The sequence below is a fragment of the Rhamphochromis sp. 'chilingali' genome (genome assembly GCF_963969265.1).
Source record: "Rhamphochromis sp. 'chilingali' genome assembly, chromosome: 18".
Lineage (NCBI taxonomy): Eukaryota > Metazoa > Chordata > Actinopteri > Cichliformes > Cichlidae > Rhamphochromis > Rhamphochromis sp. 'chilingali'.
The window spans coordinates 30,491,003-30,512,137 of record NC_137945.1 but is presented as its reverse complement, the minus strand read 5'-3'; the positions used below and the strand labels follow the sequence as shown (position 1 = coordinate 30,512,137).

The window sequence follows — 21,135 nt, the reverse complement described above, 5'->3', positions numbered from 1 at the left end:
GCAAATACATGTTTGTGCTGCAATGTCATGCACAAACACAAACTAGTAGATCCTTAAGATCAAACCTATGTCAAAATAGTGGCATTCTTTTGGTCCATTGGTTTGTGGTAAGCCATCAAACAAAAGGAAAAACAAAAATCAGTTTTGAATGAAATGTACATTTGCTGAAGTTCGGAATGCAGAGCTTTTGCCTGTACTGGAGTAATTTCCCACTGGGGAAGCACGCTTTTTAAAAATGTATTTGTTATTTTTACTAAACGTAAAGAACTAAGTAAGGAAAGGAAAGACTCCAAATAATAAAGTCCTGCAAATTACATCAAAGTTTTTATTTCTTTAAATATTTGTAATAGGTGTTCTGACTACTGAGCAGTACAATGGGTGGGAGTGTTTGTGCCACAAACGGGATCAGTTACTGAATATTGACCTCTCTCTCTCTTTCGCTCGCTCTCTCACTCCTACACGAGCATGCGCAGAGGCTCCGTTTCTCGGCGTTTCCGTGTTGTTTCGTGTGTCAGCAGATTGAGACGGCTCATCGCGGTTGGTAAGTCTCATACTGCGCTCCGGTACTTGGGTCGGTTCGCCTCGTCCCTCTCTGTCTGGCCCTGTAGCTACTTTAGCTGCCTATTTGTCACTGTTGCTGCCGTTCACTGGGGCGCTCAGGGCGACGGGGAGAGACGCGGACCGCCGCCTCATTCCGCTGTTTGTTTCCTAAAAGAAGCTGTCGGGACACACTCATTTGGCGCGCTTCCGATCGCGCCTTCATAATAAGAGCTTTTGCTGCAGAACAAAATCTTTACAGTCGTCTTTTTTTGCAATAAAAGTCCAGAAACCGCAATAGAGAGTTGGAAAAACCCGACAGGGGGACGTAATTAGACTTTATTTTTTAAATCATGCTTTTCTTAAAAATAAATTGAATTGAAAACAAAAATATTCTATCAAAATAAACTCCTAAAGTTTTTTGAGCTACATTTTGAGATCCAAACAATAATTATCAGTAAACCAAACGAGATCTGTGTAGATTTATAGAACAGGAGAAGTACACCTCGGGTGCTTTCATAACTTTAACTTTACTTTGTACATTTTAAACAGAATGTGTTATAAGCTAACTGAGTCACATATAACAATTTAATCAAAGGTACAGCAGCTACAGAGAGATTGTTTTACTCTGTATATTAAGAATAAATATAACTGAGTATGCTCACTCAGTTATATTTACTCACTCAGTGTTTCAGTACTTTAACCATTTCAAACTGATGTATAAATGAAAATACTCCCTTAGATGAAAAATAATTAATATCTTATAGTTATTATATAAGATTAATTAATATCTTCAATATATTATCTGTTACAGTTATATTTCTGACAGCCACAAATGTTTTTGAGAATCTGATGGGTTTCATTTTGTCAGAGGTGATGCAGTTGCCCCGAAATACATGTAGGATTTTATTTTGAAGGTGAATGTGTGTTGACTTCCTGTGTGTTTTAATGGCGTTGCTTCCTGCCATGATAAAGATGATGACAAGTGTAGTCACAATGTTTTTGTCAAAAATCATTGACAATTAGCTCATTGGTGATTTAGTTGATTCAGAGTCAAAATGCTGGTGTTGATGTTGAGGTTTTTGTAGTTGATGTTATAGCTGTTGTGTGAGTTTGGAGTTTAGATCACATGTTTGTCTCTGTGCTCCTTTAAAAGACTATTCTAATCTTAAATCTTTCACTTTTTATTTGCTGAAACTGAAATTCTAACGTGACTATGAAAAAGTTCATACATTTAATCCACTTGCACTTGATAGTGCAAATGGATTAACATTTATAAATATTAATGATTTTAGTTTTTTTGGATGCAAGATATATTTTGTTTTACTTCATACAGTACTGTGCAAAAGTCGTGAACCACACCTATTTACTTTATATTTTGCTGGGGAAATGGGGGAAAAGGTGCAGCAATTTATTCAGATGTGCAAACATAAATGGAAATACAGTGTATAAGGCAAACACAGAGTTTATACTTTTCTATGAGCTTTTCATCTTTATGTTTCAACACAGCTTGAACTGTCTTAGGCAGCTTTCTTTAGTAAGTCTTCAGGAATAGTATTTTAGGCTTCTTGAAGAACATTCCAAAGTTGTTATTTAGATTTTGACTGCTGTTTGCTCCCTATTGACACTGTTTCAACAATGTTTTCTGCAGCTTTAATCTCGTCCTTTTTGCACTTGCATCACATTTTTAGTTAGATTTTTATGTTCTTTATAGATATTTAATAACAATTTTATCATCGTTTGATAACGTCTCTGATTAGAATAGGTGACCCATGACTTATGACATAGCTCTTTTTTATGTGACTGAGCCTGAAGCAGAAACACTGGGTAACAGAGTAAAGTGGTACTGTGAAACATTTAGGTGGTCTTCACAAACTGGAGACATCATATTTTATTGTTTATTTTGGAGAGCAGTTGTCCTTACCTTAATAGATCATTAACGAATAGTAATTTTTGCAGATGTGTTGCTGTCACTCCTTTTCATCTCGTTGAGGATTATGTGTTGTGTTCTTGGTGTGATTTTTGCTGCACCCACTTGGATTATTAAGTATGTACTGAATGATTTATTCATTGATTACCTGACTGGTTCAGATAATAAACTGCTAGAACTTTAACTGAACAACATCAGTTCAAACTTTACTTCTGTGTTTGTTTTTCTGTTTGAGCAGATAGGAACCAAAGAAGAAGACAAGAGATGAAGAGCAAAATCAGCAGCGCTCAAGGTAACACACTCAGCTCCTGACTCACCTGGGTAAACTCTTTCTGTAAAATCCACCGTTGTTAGCGTTAAGATTGCATTTTAGTCAGATGCTAAAGGTTTATTTTACAACTCCTGCAAAACCTGTGGACTTACTACACTTGAAGGATCCCAATTCAGCCTTTTTCTTTTTACTGTGCAGTAGATAAAAAAGCACAGATGTTAATAGTTGAACGTTCTGGGTTCATGAAACATAACTCAAACAAGTTAGATTACTTTCTTGAATGTCACATTTTCAGATTGTGTAGAATATTATTATTATTATTATTGTTCATCAAGATGGTTCCAACTTTATTAACAAGTTGTTAGCAGATCAGCTTTGTTTTCATGGATCTTTTTTCACTTTCCAGTTGATGTCACAGATGTGAGTCTTATCTAAAGAAAAGCTTTCAGACTCTTTGCTGTGTAGCAAGATCACTTCTTATCCTGAAACTTAATCATCATCAGACCTACTTATTCCTAACCAATGAGAACATTTCTTTCAGGGTTTTTTACAATTCTGTTCCAGATATTCACTGTTGTTTGTGTCCACTTTCATTTGTTTTGATGTACATAATCGTTTCCTATTGTTTAAACTGACAGTTCACCTGCTAGGACCCAGATCCCTTTCAGTCTGCAAGGTGTAACAATTTGTGAATGTCTGCAAACTGTTTTACATATTTGTGCAGGCATTTGTGATATATAACAGCTTGGTACACGATTGTGGTATATCGTATTATAGTAAGATGATGAATATATGTGTAGCTTATGTATTTATATATGTCCATATGTACATTTAATGTATGTCGCCCATATTTAAATTAATATTCACTAGAGTTTGCATCCATGTATTTGTATCGATGTAGGCCTGACAAAAACTGCTCAAAAGGTGCTAGTAGTAAACAAAAACTGTATTGATGAGCATATGCAGGGTGCCATAGCTTCTTAGACTGTTAAAAGTTTAGCTTTTAATTAATAAGTAATTAACAGTTCTTATAAAAATGGATTACAGTTTATCTTTATAATAACGTTTGACTTTTGCACTAATAACTTATTAATGAAAGTCTTGGCATTTTCATTAATATGTTATTGAGCTATTGAGAAAGCATTCAACTTAACATTAAACATTAGAAGAGTCACTGTCAGTGTGTGTTGCCCTTAAAGAAAATACCTCATTGCCATATATAGGATGTTAAACATTGTCATGTTTACAGAGCCACACAACCTTGTATTGGTCGTGTGTGTGTCTGTGTGTGTATATATATATGTATATATATACACACGCAGACACACGTGTATGCAGTGGTGTGAAAAAGTGTTTGTCACACTTAAATGCTCATCAAATAGATTTAAATATTAGACAAAAATAACACAAGGAAACATAAAATGCAGTATCTAAATGTAGGTGTTATTTCTCTATATACATATATATAAATATACATGGTGGTATGAAAAAGTGTTTGCCCCCTTCGGGATTTTTGTATGTTTGTCACACTTAAATGTTTCAGATCATCAAACAGATGTACTTTTAGACAAAAATAACAAAAGTAAACACAAAATGCAGTTTCTTTAATGAAAGTGTTCATTTTCAAGGGGAAAAAATTCCAAACTTACATGGCCCTGTGTGGAAAAATGATTCCGGCCTCAGGACCTGAAAGACTCGCTGTGGTAAATGAAACAGTGACTTCTGCTGTCTATCAAAACAACATAAAGGAGAATGTTGGGACATCTGTTCATGACCTGAAGCTTAGACGCTGTTGGGTACTGCAGCACAAATTAACCAAAACGTACCAGCAAGTCCACCTCTGAATAGCTTAAGAAAAACAAAACGAGTGGCCTATCCTGACCTAAATCCAATTGAGATGCTGTGGCGTGACTTTAAAAAGGTGGTTCATATATATATATACACATTTATTTTTGCGAGGTTGCCTGCTTTTGGCCTTCAGTGACTTCAGCAGGTATGTCACAGCTGTTACTGAAGCAGAAATGAAACAGAGTAATTGGAGCAGTGATGTGATTATCTGTGATCCTCAGTGAATGTGAAGAGGCGGTCCTGGTCCTGGCAGCAGTACCTAACTGAGCAGAAGGCTGAAGCTGCTCCGCTCACAGTCTTTACCGAGGTAACTATCTACCTCACTCTCTGCCTCCTGTCCATTGCCAATTTAGAATCACTAATAAAGCTAATGTACATGTCTTTAGACTGTGAGAGGAAGCCAGAGCAAAGAGGAGGGAGAAAGAGGGAGAATGTGCTGTTTTTGGGACAGCAGCAACAACAGCGTCAACTTCATTCCATTAACTCAGGCAATACTACACGTAAAAACAATTAGAGAACAGTGACAAATTAAATAGCACAGTGGGGAATTTAACAGACCAAGAGGATTTTATTGGCTGCTACTAAAACAGATAAAATAACATTACAGAGCCAAAACATCTAAAACAATTGAAGCTGGAGCTGTAAACATACACCAAGAACCTACAGACTGCTGAAACAGAAGTCAGTCTCTCAACAAGCATTGACAGAAAACTGGATTTATTAATACTAATACATGAAAAATGCAAAGAATTCTGCAATAATCTAGAATTTCCACGGATCCAAATTCAAATCGTAGAAAATCCAAGTATTACTGTAGTCAACTGTTGAACCTTTAACTGAACAAACTGAAACTGTCAATAAGAAAACTTGCAAATTAAGTTAACCGTGTTGTAATTCCTAATACACAGCATGAGAGACCAGCTGATAATTGCTAGAATACCTGAACGCAACTGAAAATTCAAAATAAAAAACACAATCACCAGAAAATCCATCCGTCCTTTTTCTTCTTCTTTTCCTCATCAGGGAGAGCCTGGAACCTATCCCAGCTAACATAGGGCAAGAAGCAGGGTACACCCAGGTCTGTCGCAGGGCTAACACAGAGAGAGAGGCTGTGGGAGGAAGCCAGGGAAAACACAGTGTGCAACACACTGTTGCACTGGTGCGCCTAACGTTTTTTCTTAGGAGCACCCAAATTTTTCAACTGCATTGCTTAACACCGCAGTTTTACATGTTCACTTTTTTTTGAACATTGCTGTCCATACAGACGATATTGATGTGTAAAGGATTTACTAACAATCTTGTCAGCACAAAGTTCTTTATTTGGAGCACAGTTCTACAAGAGAAACACGTTACTGAAAAAGTGCTTGTGCTTAAAGTGCTTCACTGAGCTGAAATTTAAACTTATAACATCTCAAAATATGTTAAATAAAAAGAAAATCTAAATTAGAAGTGCCTCAAAGTGTCTCAGTCTTCAAACCTAACCTCTGAATATCTGAACAGCTCGATATCTTATCTATAAACTGGGCATACACCACATCATTTCTGTACGTGGGGTTTATGTTCAAGCCCTTTTTCTTGTGAAGAAAAAGGGCTTGAACGTATTTCAGACTTGAACTTAGTGAACGGAACTTCTTCTTTGGGAGTATCGTAGGCAATGTTAAACGTAATCATTATCTCGGTCTCCTCTGACGACCTGTTTGCTGCTGCCTGCAGTGCATTTATCGCGGCGTATAATGTGTTGTCTGGATACACCGTGCTTTTTCAGCATTTCAATTTGAAACGTATTAGCACCAGTCACAAATGCAGTATTGCTGGCCATGGTCTTTCCACAATCACCACAGTAAATACAGTGCATCATGTTGTCAGCTTTACTGTATCTCAGCCAGGGAAACTGGCTCTCTTCGGAGTCGATGGTATGTGGCTCGTTATCTGATGCTGTCTCCGGACCAGTGCTCGACATAACCTGAGAGGTTGATGGCTCCGTGTCAGAGCACTGGCTATGAATTTCGAACGGATCAGGGTTTAACTTAACGAAAACGTTATCAATTGTTCTTTTCATCTTTTCTTATTACCCACAGCTACATCCACTTCTATTGGGCCTAGGCTGCTCAACTCTCTCTATCTGCCTACTCTTTCAAACGCACACACGTGTAGGCCTACAGGAATATCTGGACCACGGCCAATCAGAGTCCTGCCCTTGACTATCTCTGATTGGTTTAGACCACGATATCAGCATAATGTGTGTCTGTTGTTGACCACACAGAGACACACATTTTTTTTTCGAATGGCTGGTCGCACTAGTGTGACCTAGGATTTTCTTTTGTTGCACGATTGACAGATTAGGTCGCATGTGCGACCAAATTGGTTGCACGTGGCCCAGCCCAGGTGATGGAGGTGAACTGAAGACCTTCTTGCTGTGAGGCAACACTGTTAGCCACTGCACCACTGTGCTGCCAATCCCCAGCCAATACTTTAAGTGACAACCTTTTTTGTCTTTGGCTCAAAGATCCACCGAATGCCCCACCACCCTCTAGCTACAAAAACACACTCAACCTTTTAGCCTTTTTATAGACTTAACAGTTCCAAGGTGTTTGATTTGTTCAAATTAGAATGATAAATAATAGATTTGGGTATTAGTCTTTCAGGTATAGATAGGGTTCCAAAAATAGTGAAAATAAAAAAGATGTATTTCCTGCTGAAAACCCAGTGTGATTTTGCACTGCAATCTGCATCACTGTAACTGCTGGAACTCAAACACAAAATGTTAAAGAACAATTTTTATCTTTAAATAATGGTTAGCAAGTTTGTTATGCTGTCTGAATTGTTGTGCAAATACTTTTACTATCTTTAAAGTATTTAAAAGTAAAAAAAAGAAAACATGTGTCTGATCTCTGCCTGACTCTCTCTGACCTGTTTCTGTCTCTTTTACCTGACTCAGTCCCAGACCTTTCCTAGTAGAAAAACTGGTTTTAAAGTTGGGATGAAGTTGGAAGGCATTGACCCAATGCACCCCTCCATGTTTTGTGTGGTGACCATTGCAGAGGTAAAATTGTCACTCACATCCACATACGCATTCCTGCTTGGATCTAGTCTCATTGGCCTCCTGTCTCTATCAGGCGATTGGCTGTCGGCTACGCCTTCATATTGATGGGTACTCAGAGTGTTATGACTTCTGGGTAAATGCAGATTCACCCAATATTAGACCGGCAGGCTGGTGTAAAGAGCACAACCACAAGCTTCATCCACCTAAAGGTAAAAAACAAGTGGACCAGTCCCTTCAGAGGTAACTACATGGCATGGGTTACCACACCTGTCTGTTTGTCTGCAGGTCACAGTGAGACAGAGTTTGACTGGCAGCAGTACCTTCAGTCCACAGACTCTCAGTCTGCACCAGCAGCCCTGTTCACGTGTTGCACTGGAGTCAGTATACAGTCTGTCTGTCGAACCTTTCTGTTCACCTGTTGCACTCTTGTCAGTCTGACCCACGTATCTGTCTATCCCCTGCCTGTCTTTTAGGGATGTGGGTTCAGGGTGGGGATGAAATTGGAGGCAGTCGACAGAAAGAATCCTGGACTTGTCTGTGTCGCCTCTGTTGCTGATGTCATCGATGACTGCTTCCTTGTTCACTTTGACAACTGGGATGACACATATGATTACTGGTGAGACAGAAGGACGACAGACTTTTTCTGTTTTCAGTATTTTTAGGTTGTAGTGTTGGAGCTGTTTCATGTCACTTGATATTTATTATTTAACGTGTTTTAAACCGGGTATATGGATTGATGGTTGTACTGATCCACCAGGTGTGACAGTAGCAGTCCATACATCCATCCGGTGGGCTGGTGTGAAGAACAGGGACGACCTCTTACTGCGCCACAGGGTATGCAGTCCTTCTGAACTCTATGCTTACAAACTTACATTACCATAGAATGACAGGCAAATAACAAACACACTCACACATCGATACCCAGCATCCAGACTGATGGCGAAACAACTAGTAGCTCAGTGTTCCAAAATTCGAAAGAAGGAACAGCTCTGACAGCTAGGGATTGATGAGGTGCAACACAAATGCTACGGCAAGGGGGAGCCTGGACGCCAGGTCGGGTACCTGAGATTGGGTACTAAGCCCCAAGTGTAATGGAGGAAGGAAGCGGTGCGTTCAGGAGGAACTGACCTGAAAGATAGGATCACGATGAAGCTTGAAACCTGGACACTCCGTAGCCTGTTACCAAGATTATGTGAAGTACCCTCGGAACCCTCTGAAGATCTACTAGGTGATGTGAATGCAGCACTACGGACAATACCTACCGCGACCATTACTGAGACCAACCAGCTGATCTGCACTCTGGTAACAGTGATCAGTGAGATGCTAAGTTACCATTTGAATAGCCAAAAAAAGCAGTACCCTCGGTGGAGAAGGAGACTAGGGGCCAAGATCAAGGTAGCACGGAGTGAGGTTGACCAACTATCGGAGGCAGAACCATCCAAGGTGTACTCTCAGTGGCAGGGGAACAACATGAGAACAGCATCACCAAGGTTGGAGACTGAGCAATACTGGAAGAGCATATGGGAGAAGGACAAAGCACAAATGAACCAGCTGCTAATTGACGACACACCCTATACAGTAATTTAAACACATAATAATTTTCCATATAGTATTCCTCTGTAAAACTCTGTAGTACTTTATTTTGCAGGTCACCCCAACCCTGAAAACTTTGTTTGGGAGGAATACCTTCAGGAGACCGGTTCTACTGCTGCTCCTATTTCAGCCTTTACTCTGGTGAGGATTGAGGAGGCTCATGCAAACATGAAGCCAATCAGGAAGCTGTTTCTGGTAACTTAGAGCTTTCCCTGTACTTTTGTCCAACAGAGAGCGCCACATGGTTTCCAGGTGAACCATAAGCTTGAGGCAGTTGACAGGAGAAACCCTATGCTAATACGCGTTGCCACAGTAACAGACACAGAGGACTACAGGGTGAAGGTAATGTGTATCTGTGTGTGTGATGTAGTGATAATCGTTAACTCATCTACCATTTTGGACATGTGACAGAATATAGGACCTAGTGAATAAGGCTCCAGTCACAGAGACCAGACCAGAATGTCTGACAACAACCAGTCATGAGAAAAATAAGTATTCCTTGACTTGTTGTAAGTGGTTGCTGGAGGTTGAATTACTGTGAAAACAGTTGCTAAATTCAAGCGAACCAGGCTTATAAACCAGTCATATAACCCCCTGTTAAAACACAGATTTTATCTTCTCCATTTTCAGTTTGTGTTGCATTTTTTCAAGTGGTACTATTGCTTGGCTAGCAGTTAATATTTGCATGAAAAACTACAGATGACCGTCCAGAAAAGTTTATGCATCAAGATGCAGGCAAACTGGCAATTTGCTAACACCAAGAGCAATCGCTATTAGGTTTTTGCTGCAGCACTTTCTTTGTACCCAATTTCACCCAGAAGTAGCCAGCAACCTCCCAGAACCACTGGCAGTCAGTCAGGGAGTACACATTTTTCCCTAGCACACATCCAAGCACCTCTCACGCCCATGACGTGACATGAGATACCTCAATAGTCAAGTGTGCACGTTTGATGCCAGGAAGTATTTAACAAGGTGTGTGTCTACAGATTCATTACGATGGGTGGTCGACACAGTTCGATGTGTGGTGTGACAGCGACCTCTGCGACCTGCATCCTGTTGGCTGGTGTCAGCGCACTGGACATCCACTGGAACCCCCCCCAGGTCAGACATACAGGTCAGAGAGAGACAGACTAGTCAGACAGACAGGTCAGACAGTGTTACAGTTCAGAAGGAAAGTTATAGCAGGACAGATTCACTCATTGTTATCATGTGTGTGAGACAGGTTTGTCCCACCTGCCCTCCCCCTCTCAGGGAGTATGTCCTACTGCAGGCTGCAGAGGAGTCGGACACATCAAAGGAGCCAAATACACTGGACACCACAGGTACCTGTCTCATACAAAACACTACAGTTAATTCCCTTACATATACATATACAATACCTCATACAACCATCGCAGGAACATTTACCCTTTTAAGTGTGACAGAAACCGGTCTCACAAACCACAGATACCTGTTACACAAAGAAATCACAAGTACCTTTCTCACCCGCCCCACAGATCCCTGACCCAAAATTTGATAGATAACGATAGAACTCGTACAATCAGACGGGAGTGTCGCAGAGCTGAACACAGGTCAAAGAAGGACAAGTTCCAGGTGTCAGTTCAAATCTTAAAAGACCATCTGTAACACTGCACTGCTTAAAGACTTTATCGAGAATTATTGCATCTGACTGTCATAACCCACGTAAGACCATTGACTCTGTTCCTGATGCCTCACAGTCTTTATGTTTGGAAGCCTCGTCTGATATGTGCAATACATTTCTGTACTTTTTTCATTGATAAATTTTAGACCCACTGCTTTTCTCACTTTATTTCCTTCCTTTGGGATCCATTTTTAGAAAGCACACCTTTAAGGAGAAGGATCTCAATTACACCACTTATTGAATGTCTTGCTGAAAATTAAAGCTCAGATAGCCTTGAACTGTTTACATTTGAATGAGAAGAAGACTGAAATGTTGGGTTTTAGACCCAGCAGCTACTGTGACAGTAATACACGTGTCAGTTGGATTACTGTCACACACTTTTTGTTGGACTTAGCCAGTTTTGTCACGCCTCCAGCTTGTTCAAAATACTGCGTACCTGCCTATGACTAAATACAGAGGAGTCATATTTCTGTAATGCTTGTGCTTGCTGACTTGTTTTGCTGCGTTGTTTCTGTTGTTGGTGATTCGTGTTTGCTTGGTTGTAATTTCTCGGTGTTTGTGTTTCTCTTTTGTTAAATGTTTGTCTAACTCTGTCACCTAGTGCCTTTGGCTGTCCATATTCTGACATTAACATGCGTAAGGAGATGGTGCTTCCTGATAGGCTGGGCGGAGAACGAGTCATAACCCTCATACCTGTCACCGTGCGCCAGCATGACAACCAGTCAGACAGGTAACTGTAGACTGGTGGAGAAAATGCTTTTGTTTTGGATCTTGTACTGTTAAATCTGAGAATAGAGCTTCTCCAAGCATGTAAACAAACATAGAATGGGAAATGACGTCTACAGTAAGAGGATCTCTGTTATTTCTATTATTCCAGAAGAATAACAGCCGGTCATTATTTTGTCCTGCAAATAATTCTGAAAAACAAGTGATGTTTACATGGTATCTGTTTCTCTCTGTGTTAAACAGCACGAGCTTTCAGAAGGCAGAACCCAGAGACGAGGAGCTGCTGGTTCCTCTTGGCAAGAGAAGAAGGCTGACAGACAGGTGAGAGTGAGCAGATGAGGCAAGATTCTGTTTGCCTGTTAAGTGTTTGTAAGAGAAGTGGCCCTAAAATTAGCCCATAATCAGGGACATTACTCAGACATATCTCTATCTCCTACTGCCTGTCGCACTCTGTCACCTTCTGAGTGTGGCAAGGCTCATCAGATTTGTTATTATTATTATTATTATTGAGTGTGCCAATAATTGTGTGTGTGATATAACTGATGCACACAACTATTTGTCAGGTTTATAACTATTGAATTTGCCAGTGCAGTAGCATTGAGGCGCACTGTTTATTATTCGTCAGATTTATTATAGTTATTATAGTTTTGACACAGTTTCTCTTCACATCTTTGTTTTTCCTCGCACATCTGTCCTGCAGTATGGTCCGCGATTGGCTATCATGATGGAATAATGTTTTGCCCACCAGAGTAGCAAGTTGGTCACGTGACTGAAAACTATGAATCGCACTGAGACACACTATATATTATTTTTCAGATTTCTTATTCTCATCATTAACTGTGCTAATGGAATCGCATCGAGCCACACAATTATAAATCAGGTTTATTAGACTATTCAGCCCCTATTTCCAGCTGTCTCTTTATCTGGCTTTTAAAATTTTCCGCAGATGAGTCTGTGCACTCACAAAATCAGGGAGGCACACAGACATCCGCACGGACTCTGATGCTCACTATGTGATAATGAAATTTTTGTCACTCTAACCTGAGTGGACCCTAGCAGGGTTGCAGACATAGAAGAATAATCCCAGTCTTATGATTGATACAAAGAGCCAGATTACCTAAATGAGGCGAAATAGCATGTGAGTACATTCCCCAAATAGCACTGGTGTGAGTAGTTTTATGGGTGATTTACAAAAGTTTGAGTTGGACATGCCCAATCTCACAAGAACCTTGTAATCTAGTGAAAAAAGTGAATTTGAGAGATTTCATGAGGGAGTTGTGCGTGTGTACATTTGTGATCTATATATTATATATTGTCATAATGCATGCGGCTGAATTTGTGTAGGCCCGCAAATAAAAAATGTAGTGCAGCTCATGAGTGTAGAAACCTCACTTTCTTGTGGGGTTCCGCAGGGGTCCATTCTTGGCCCAGTCCTTTTTTCGATTTATATGCTCCCAATGGGCTCAATTAAAAAAAAAAAAAATCATGTCATTGTTATGCAGACGACTCACAGATTTACCTGCTACTGAAATCTAAATCTGTGTGTCCTCTAAAGGTTTTATTAGATTGTTTGAAAGAAGTTAAGGCATGGATGGCTTTAAACTCTCTTAATTTAAATGAACAAAAAACAGAGGTCATTGCGTTTGGTCCCTGTGACCACTACGACTTTGGCCCTTTAGAAATTTATAGAAAAAAAGAAAACCTTTTGCAAGGAACCTAGGAGTGATTTTTGACACGAATTATAAACCAAGGGTATACCAAGGTGCTTAACAAGTAAACATAGAGAATAAAAGAAAGGTAAATAGAAGTAGGACCAAAGCAAGTACTAGGTATGCAAGCAGATCACTGTCACAGATACATAGGAGAAGCAGCAGATACATATCAAACAAAGAATTAAAATAAGCATAAAAGTACATAATGTGAAATCATAAGTGAAATGTTAACTAGAAGGAAAGGCAAGATTGAATAAGTGGGTCTTTAGTCGTGATTTAAACAGTGCAATAGAATCAGAGGCGCGGATAGCGAGGGGGAGGTTATTCCACGGTACCGGTGCAGCCACAGCAAACGCACGGTCACCCCAAGACTTCAGCCGAGATCTAGGTTGTGTCAGAAGTAGTTGAGTAGCAGATCTAAGTGTTCTAGCAGGATTATGTGGCTTAAGAAGTTCACTAAGATAACTCGGCACTAATTTATTAATGGTTTTGGACATGAGCAGTAATATTTTAAATTGAATACGGTACTTAATGGGCAGCCAGTGCAAGCCAGCTAGAACAGGAGTAATAGAGCAGAATTTCCTGGTACCAGTCAGGAGGCGGGCCGCCGCATTTTGGACTGTTTGCAGTCTAAGGAGGAGGGAAGACTGAAGTACAGGGAATTGCAATAATCCAACCTGGAGGTCACAAAAGCGTGAATAAGCTTCTCCAGGTCCTCATGTGGAACATCTTTAATAAAATGATCAGCATTGCTGCTTTACCAGGTGTAACTATGAAGTATAACATCCAGGCATCCATGAAAACAGAATTTATTACATTTAACGGAGTTAGAAGTTAGCAGGAAGCTAGCGGATGTTAGCTCGCTAGTTTCGCTAGCTACCTAAGCATGATGTAGCATGTTCTGACTGAGAGATTTCTGAAAGCATTCAAACGTACAGCTCTGCTATCACTTCCAACATAAATGAAGACAGAAAACTAAACAGCAGTGACGTTTGTAGGATTACTGATGTTGGGCTAGCTGGTATATAATGATGTGCTACGTGATCGCTAGTGACACAGCTATGTTGGCATAACATAAACAGTGAAGCTGGAGGATTTAAGCTAACACTTTTCCCCTCGATAAAAGTTAACGTGAGGGTTCCTGATGGTTAGGGACAAATGCAATCGCATGGCAGGATGCTGTAAACGGACCAAACTTCAGTCAGGAGAACAACTGAGATAATCCATCCACAATACAAGGTTAGTCATTAATATACTGCAACAACATGGGAAGAATGAGTTGAATAAAGTTTGATTTATCTGACTGTTTTGCTTAATGTGTCTTATAATCCCGTGCACCTTATGGCCCGAAAAATACATATTTGACTTTTTTATTTGGCACAAAGCAGTTTAATGTTGCAAAGCACCTCTTTTTATCTTCAGTGGATATTATACATGGTTATGCTGAGGATATGTCAGCCCATTTCTACTGGAAATGCCTTTTGGTTAAACTTTCAGCAAGGAATTTGCATTTGCACTGTTAAATTTTTAGATAGCTTTAATACATATAAAAAACAGCTGCTTGTTTAAGTTAAAATAAATGGATGGGGTTTTTTGCGCTAGTAAAGTTGTGGAGTTGTATTTTGTCTCGCATCAATTATATCGTCAGTTATATCGTTATCAGAAATTTTCAAATATTTTTGGCCATATCGCCCTGCTCTAATATTGTATTTTCAAAGACAATGAAAAAGAATAGGGCCTAAAACTGATCCTTGAGGCACACTGCAACAGGCCAGTGCAGAGGAAGGTGCCCAAGTTAACCAAAAAGGACCTGTCAGCGAGGTATGATTTAAACCAGTCAAGGGCAGTGCCTCTGTGGGTATCACAGTGTGCTCAAGTCTTAATAATAAGATGTTATGGTCCACCATATCAAGAGAGGTCCAATAAAACAGGGACCATAGAGCGTCCAGTATCAGTAATTACAAGAATATCATTAAGAACTCTAACTGTTTATCAATGGTTGATAAACAGATCAAGGCTGTAATCAAAACCAGTTTCTTTCATCTCCGGCTACTAACAAAAGTGAAGCCATTCCTCTGTTCCAGAGACTTTGAGAGAGCTATTCAACTTTTGTAATAGTCTTTACTCAGGTGTTAGTCTGTCATCAGTTAGCTAACTTCAGCTGGTCCAAAAGGCTTCAGGCTTCAGGGTTACTAACTGGCACACGCAAGTGAGACCACACATCCCCCATACTAGGATCCTTACACTGGCTGCCAGTTAGTTTTCGAATTGATTTTAAGATTTATTATTTGTTTTTAAGGTATTGCACAGGTTAGCACCCTCATACCTTTCTGATCTTTTGAACTGGTACAGTCCTGCAAGATCATTGAGGTCTGCAGATCAAATGCTCCAAATGCTCCAGATTAAAGCCCAGAGGAGATCGAGCCTTTGCTGTGACTGCCCCTTCACATCAGGACCTCCCCAACATTAGACACTTTCAAATCCTGTCTGAAAACCCACTTTTATTCCTTCGCGTTTAAATCAGAATGACTTTTTACTACTTTTATTTGTCTTATTTCTTACTCAAATCTTCTTTTTAAAATGTTGTCATGTCTTCCTATGCTTTTATCTCTTTTGATTATTTGAAATGTACAGCACTTTGGTCAACAGTTATTTTAAATGTGCTATATAAATAAAATTGACTTTGACTTTGAAAATGGTGTGCACTGCCCATGGTCCTGAAATTATGACAATTTTTGCTATACGTTATAGAATTTATTAACAAAACCAAACGGCACCTTCAATCTGTCGAATCAATTCCAAACATCAAAAGGAAAAATGTGCTGCTGTTCACACATCCCATGCCTGATGTCCACCAAGGCCTGATTACTTGCAGGATAGGTTCCTGTCTCCACCCTGGTTTGTCCCTTCTTTAAGTACTTCACATCAACCCCTTTAACAGTAACATTTTGGCCACAAAGGCTACAGTAAAAAACACCAAAAATGGAAACGTTTGAAGAAGCTTTGTTTATGCTGGAATTCCATGTCTCCTTTTAGCTGGAAATTCCAGGTCATCTCTGAATTCACTGAGCAAATTTAGGATTAGGTGGCTTCGTACGCTGTGTGTTTTTATCACATCTACATCTGGCATTGCAAATAAATTGTCACATGGTGTTCTCTCTGCGGTGCTACCTCTGCACATTAATAACTGCCACCATTCTAAAGACGCCATACTGCTTCTTTTATGAGTACTACTTTACAAACAGGAAGTGTTTAAATGTGTTGACCTTTCAAAGTAAAATTCAATAATAAAATAACTTTTATAGTTGCCTCTTTCACACTGAAACACAAATTCAGCTTTCTAATTATTTTAGCATACATATAATTACAGCATACATATAATTATTTCAACAAGTAATACTTGACTTTCAAAATAAAAGCTCAACAATATTACAGTTAATTATCAGTGTTCATGAAAGTTCATGATTTTTTTTCTCTACAAATTATTGCCCTATGGCTGCCTCATTGACTTGATTTATGGTTATTGCTGTGTAAACAGGATGGCTGTAAATACTTTGGCCTTTTAAAATAATTTTGACATTTCAAGCCTGAGTCACCTCTTTTTAGCTGGCTTTATTTGGGTTGTTTCAAAGTACCCACATTATGCTGCCAATACTTCTTCCAACCTCCAGAAAGGAATCCTCAGCTCCTTTTGGCTACTGATGATGCACTGGCATAATAAAATTTCTTCAGGAACTTTCTCATTTTCAGAATAAAGTTCATATTTTGCAGTGTGTGTGGGTGATAGTTGAGTAGATGTTATATAAGATAGATTATATAACCTAAAAACACACTTGACCACATTCAAACAGTAAGGCTGGACTACTGTTATTCGTTATTATCAGGATGCTTTAAAACTCCCTGAAAAGCCTTCAGCTAATCCAAAATGCTGCAGCAAGAGTGCTGGAGGGGACTAGAAAGAGAGAGCAGATTTCTCCTGTATTGGCTTCCCTTCATTGGCTCCCTGTTAAATTCAGAACTGACTTCAAAATCCTGCTCCTCACATACAAGGTCTTAAATAATCAGGCCCCATCTTATCTTAATGACCTTATAGTACCACATCACCCCATTAGAGCTCTTAGCTTACAGACTGCAGGCTTACTTGTTGTTCCTAGAGTAATTAAAAGTAGAATGGGAGGCAGAGCCTTCAGTTTTCAGGCTCCTCTTCTGTGGAACCAGCTTCCAGTTTGGATTCAGGAGACAGACACCATCTCTACTTTTAAGATTAGACTTAAAACTTTCCTTTTTGCTAAAGCATATAGTTAGGGCTGGACCAGGTGACCCTGTATCCTCCCTTAGTTATGCTGCAATAGGTGTAGGGTGATTCCCATGATGCACTGGGTGTTTCTTCTTCAGTGACCTTTCTCACTTACTATGTGTTAATAGAGCTCTCTGCATTGAATCATACTTGTAATTCAAGTTTCAAGCTTCCACAGCATGGCTTTTGTCCTGTCATCCTCCCCTCACCCCAACAGGTCGCGGCTTATGGCCGCCCCTCCCAGAGCCTGGTTCTGCTGGAGGTTTCTTTCTGTCAAAAGGGAGTTTTTCCTTCCCACTGTCACCAAAGTGCTTGCTCATATTGGCTCATATGATTGTTGGGTTTTTCTCTGTATGTATTATTGTAGGGTCTACCTTAGAGTATAAAACACCTTGAGGTGACTCTTGTTGTGATTTGGCGCTGTATAAATAAGACTGAATTGAATTGAAGGTTTCCATCACTTTAGATGACTTAGAATAATTGGCTTAATAAGTTCTGTCTTGAGAACAGGGTGAGATCCCACAGTGAGTAAAACCTGTTCAAATACACAAGTGATTCTGAATAGTTAAGTTTAATATAGACTCACAGTAGAGTGAAAATACAGTGGACTCACAGTAGAATGCTGTTTTATTTCCTTTGTTTTTTTTCCACTCATAATGGTTGTCTTGTATTCTCCTTTATGGCTAGAACCACCCGAATGCCCCAGCCAACCACATTCCTTCGTGTGAAACAGGAAGAGGAGGAGCCTCATCTCAGAGTCCTCAGCCCAGGTACTAAGTTGGGAGAGAGGGGAGGGTGGTGGTGGGCTGTTTAAAGTGGAGAGTTGCTCCTTCACTGTTCACTGTTCTGCATTATACTGCAGAATTCACCAAACCGCTGACGTCAGGTTTCAGAGAGACAACAGCAGCTAAACTACTGAATACAAACACAGATATTCATGTTTGAACTGCTGTATGCAGAAACATACTACAGACATAAGCAGTTTAAAGTGTAGCAGTACTCTAACATGTTCTGCAGTGTAACCTATCAATTTCTCCCTACACCCACAGTTGGTCTACCCCTAAAATTAGCCTCATACTATATATTATTATTATTATTATTATTGTTATAATCAAGCTTAAAATAAACCTGAAATTAGATTAAAATCAGCCTAAGCCTGTATAAAATGCAATCTGTCATTGATAATACCTGATTTTTATGTGTTGAACTTCTTCAGGTCAGGGTCCGTTAGCACACAGCTTCAGATGCATCAGCCCCTCTTTTTGAATGGGAGCTTACATATAAGACAGAAAGCAGATACATATGTTTCAGAAATAAAAGTGAGGTGTGACATATCTGCAGCTGCAGCATCACAGGATGTGTTCCAGCTGTTTTGTGGCATAAAAAAGGTGAAACTACAACGCTGCTGTTTGTGATGGTGGAAGCGGTCACTGACATATAAACTCATCCACACTCTGGAAACAACATTGCTCTCTTCACTGTTTCCATGGAAACAGCAGGCAGATAAGGTGGCTGTTTCTATGGAAACATTTCACCATGGTAGCTGCTGTTTTAGTTGTTCTCTGTGTGCTTAATCCTGTAAAGGACATCCGAGTCTTTCCAATTACCAATCGGCTGATTGATCAGGATCACGTGATGCCCATCTTAGTGTTTAGTGGTGAGACCTGCTGACTCTTCACATATTAAATAAATTCATATTTGGTATGTGGCAGGTCTCTGCGGGGTTTCTGCTGGTCTCGCAGTGTTTTACTGTGAAAAACAGTGTTTGTGGATGACGTCTCACCACATTAACATTTCATATTGTAAATCAATGTTGCTGTTCACTCCCCTGTTGGTTGCTTTCACCACTGAATAGAAATTTCTATATTTGGGGAGTTTAAAATTGTTCTCACTGTTATTGGTTGTGTTTGTTTATGAAGCCACTGCTGTTTGGTACTAAGGTGTTGTCATTTTTGTTGTTGAGGTTTTGCCGTGTGGTTGTCATTGACTGGTGTTTCTGACCTCTAGAATCCAGTCTGCAGGCCGCCCTCCACCAGTCTGTCTTCCTCTCAGCCATGTCAGCACAGCCCAGCCGCGACCTGTCACTATGCTGGGAGCAACACCGCAAATTGTTGCCAGGTGTTGCAGGAGTCCACGCTGAGACTGTCCAACACTGGAGCGTCCAACAGGTCAGAGAGCAAAGAGATGCTGCAGCTATGTAGTTCACTAATAGTAAATAAGAGTGCTCATTCAATTTATTTGTATTAACGTACATTGCGTTGCACACATTTTACTGACTGTATGTATGACAAATGGATTTTTTTCGCTCTTTCCCTCTAAGGTGTCAGATTTCATAGAGTCTCTCCCCGGCTGTGAGGAACAGGCCAAACAGTTCAGAGACGAGGTGAGATGACCGGACGAGATGATCTGGTGGTGTAGAGCTAATGACGTGACAGTGGCAATGATCTGATCTGTTCCTGCTTCTGTTCTAGCAAATTGATGGACGGGCCTTCCTCCTGCTCACCCAGCGGGACATCATCCGGATTATGTCAATCAAACTCGGCCCTGCCCTCAAGATCTACAATTCCATCCTGATGTTCAAACACGCTGAGGACAGAAGCCGATCACATGCTAAGGATAGGAGCCAATCACATGTTGAGCATACCAATACTTGACATTTGCAGCTCGTAACTGACCAAATCCAAACCTGATAGACCCCATTACCATGGCATCTACCCCTTATTCTCTGATCTGGACGAGCCATGTTTTCCATCCTGTTGTCACCTGAATTTGTTTGACGTTACAGTGACCTTTCTGTTGGCAGGTCCTGTGACGTCATTTCGACATTCAGTTACTGTCATCATTATCACTTCATGTGAAAACAACCAACCGTCACTTAGGGAAACTGCCCTTTGGATGGGGCACAGCTTTATTCAGGTGAACTAAAAACTGGAGGCAAAGCTTTAAGTGGGACTTACAACTTGTATGATCAGCAGTGGCAGTTCTGCCAGGAAACATGGCTGTGCTCAGTCGATTGTCTGAGATGTTCAAAAAAAATCTGCATCAAAACATCTTGAGATAGATTTCTCAGTTTTGTTATTTTATCTGTAAATCAGTCCTGGGAAGTAGTTTCACCGTTATCTGATCCAAGTTGCTTTATTTGATCATATTTACTTGTAATGTTAAGATATCAGGGAAAAAAATCAAAACACGCATGTCAAATTAAAAAAGGCCCCATCAGAACATTAAACAGACTGCGCTACTCAGAGTCAAGTCCTTTTATTTGTCCTCTAATGCAAACGTAAGTTATCAACAGATTTTTATTGTAAGAAAAGGGTTCTGTGAACAAAAAGTGTTGCATTGATTTTAGTAAAGCAGTGGTTCCACGAAAGAGAGTTAAAAACATGACAGAAATTATTCCTCACATGAAGAAAAGAAAAATTCAGACATTTATTTGAAATATTCACAACTGCATTTCGGTCTCACAGTGACAAAAGTCCGGTTTACTGAAAAGGTTTCCATAATTAACACGAGTCTCATCATTGTGTTGAGTGTGT

General features: G+C 39.9%; 1 protein-coding gene across 2 annotated transcripts; it reads left to right on the top strand.

Moving 5' to 3' along the window:
• Positions 1–450: 450 nt before the first annotated feature.
• On the top strand, positions 451–21,135 carry l3mbtl4 (L3MBTL histone methyl-lysine binding protein 4). 2 transcript variants are annotated; one of them, XM_080865906.1, is made up of 19 exons: positions 470–541; positions 2,497–2,584; positions 2,706–2,759; positions 4,808–4,893; positions 7,525–7,629; positions 7,703–7,838; positions 7,915–8,006; positions 8,103–8,245; positions 8,387–8,463; positions 9,278–9,363; positions 9,454–9,564; positions 10,209–10,323; positions 10,445–10,544; positions 11,466–11,594; positions 11,834–11,911; positions 18,287–18,369; positions 19,607–19,767; positions 19,920–19,982; positions 20,071–21,135. In XM_080865906.1, exons 3-19 carry the CDS (start codon positions 2,732–2,734, stop codon positions 20,251–20,253), a joined length of 1,776 nt encoding a protein of 591 aa, XP_080722032.1. In that variant the 5' UTR covers positions 470–541; positions 2,497–2,584; positions 2,706–2,731; the 3' UTR covers positions 20,254–21,135. The 2 variants fall into 2 exon arrangements, with proteins under 2 accessions (XP_080722031.1, XP_080722032.1); XM_080865905.1 differs by lacking the exon at positions 2,497–2,584 and having other exon boundaries at positions 451–541.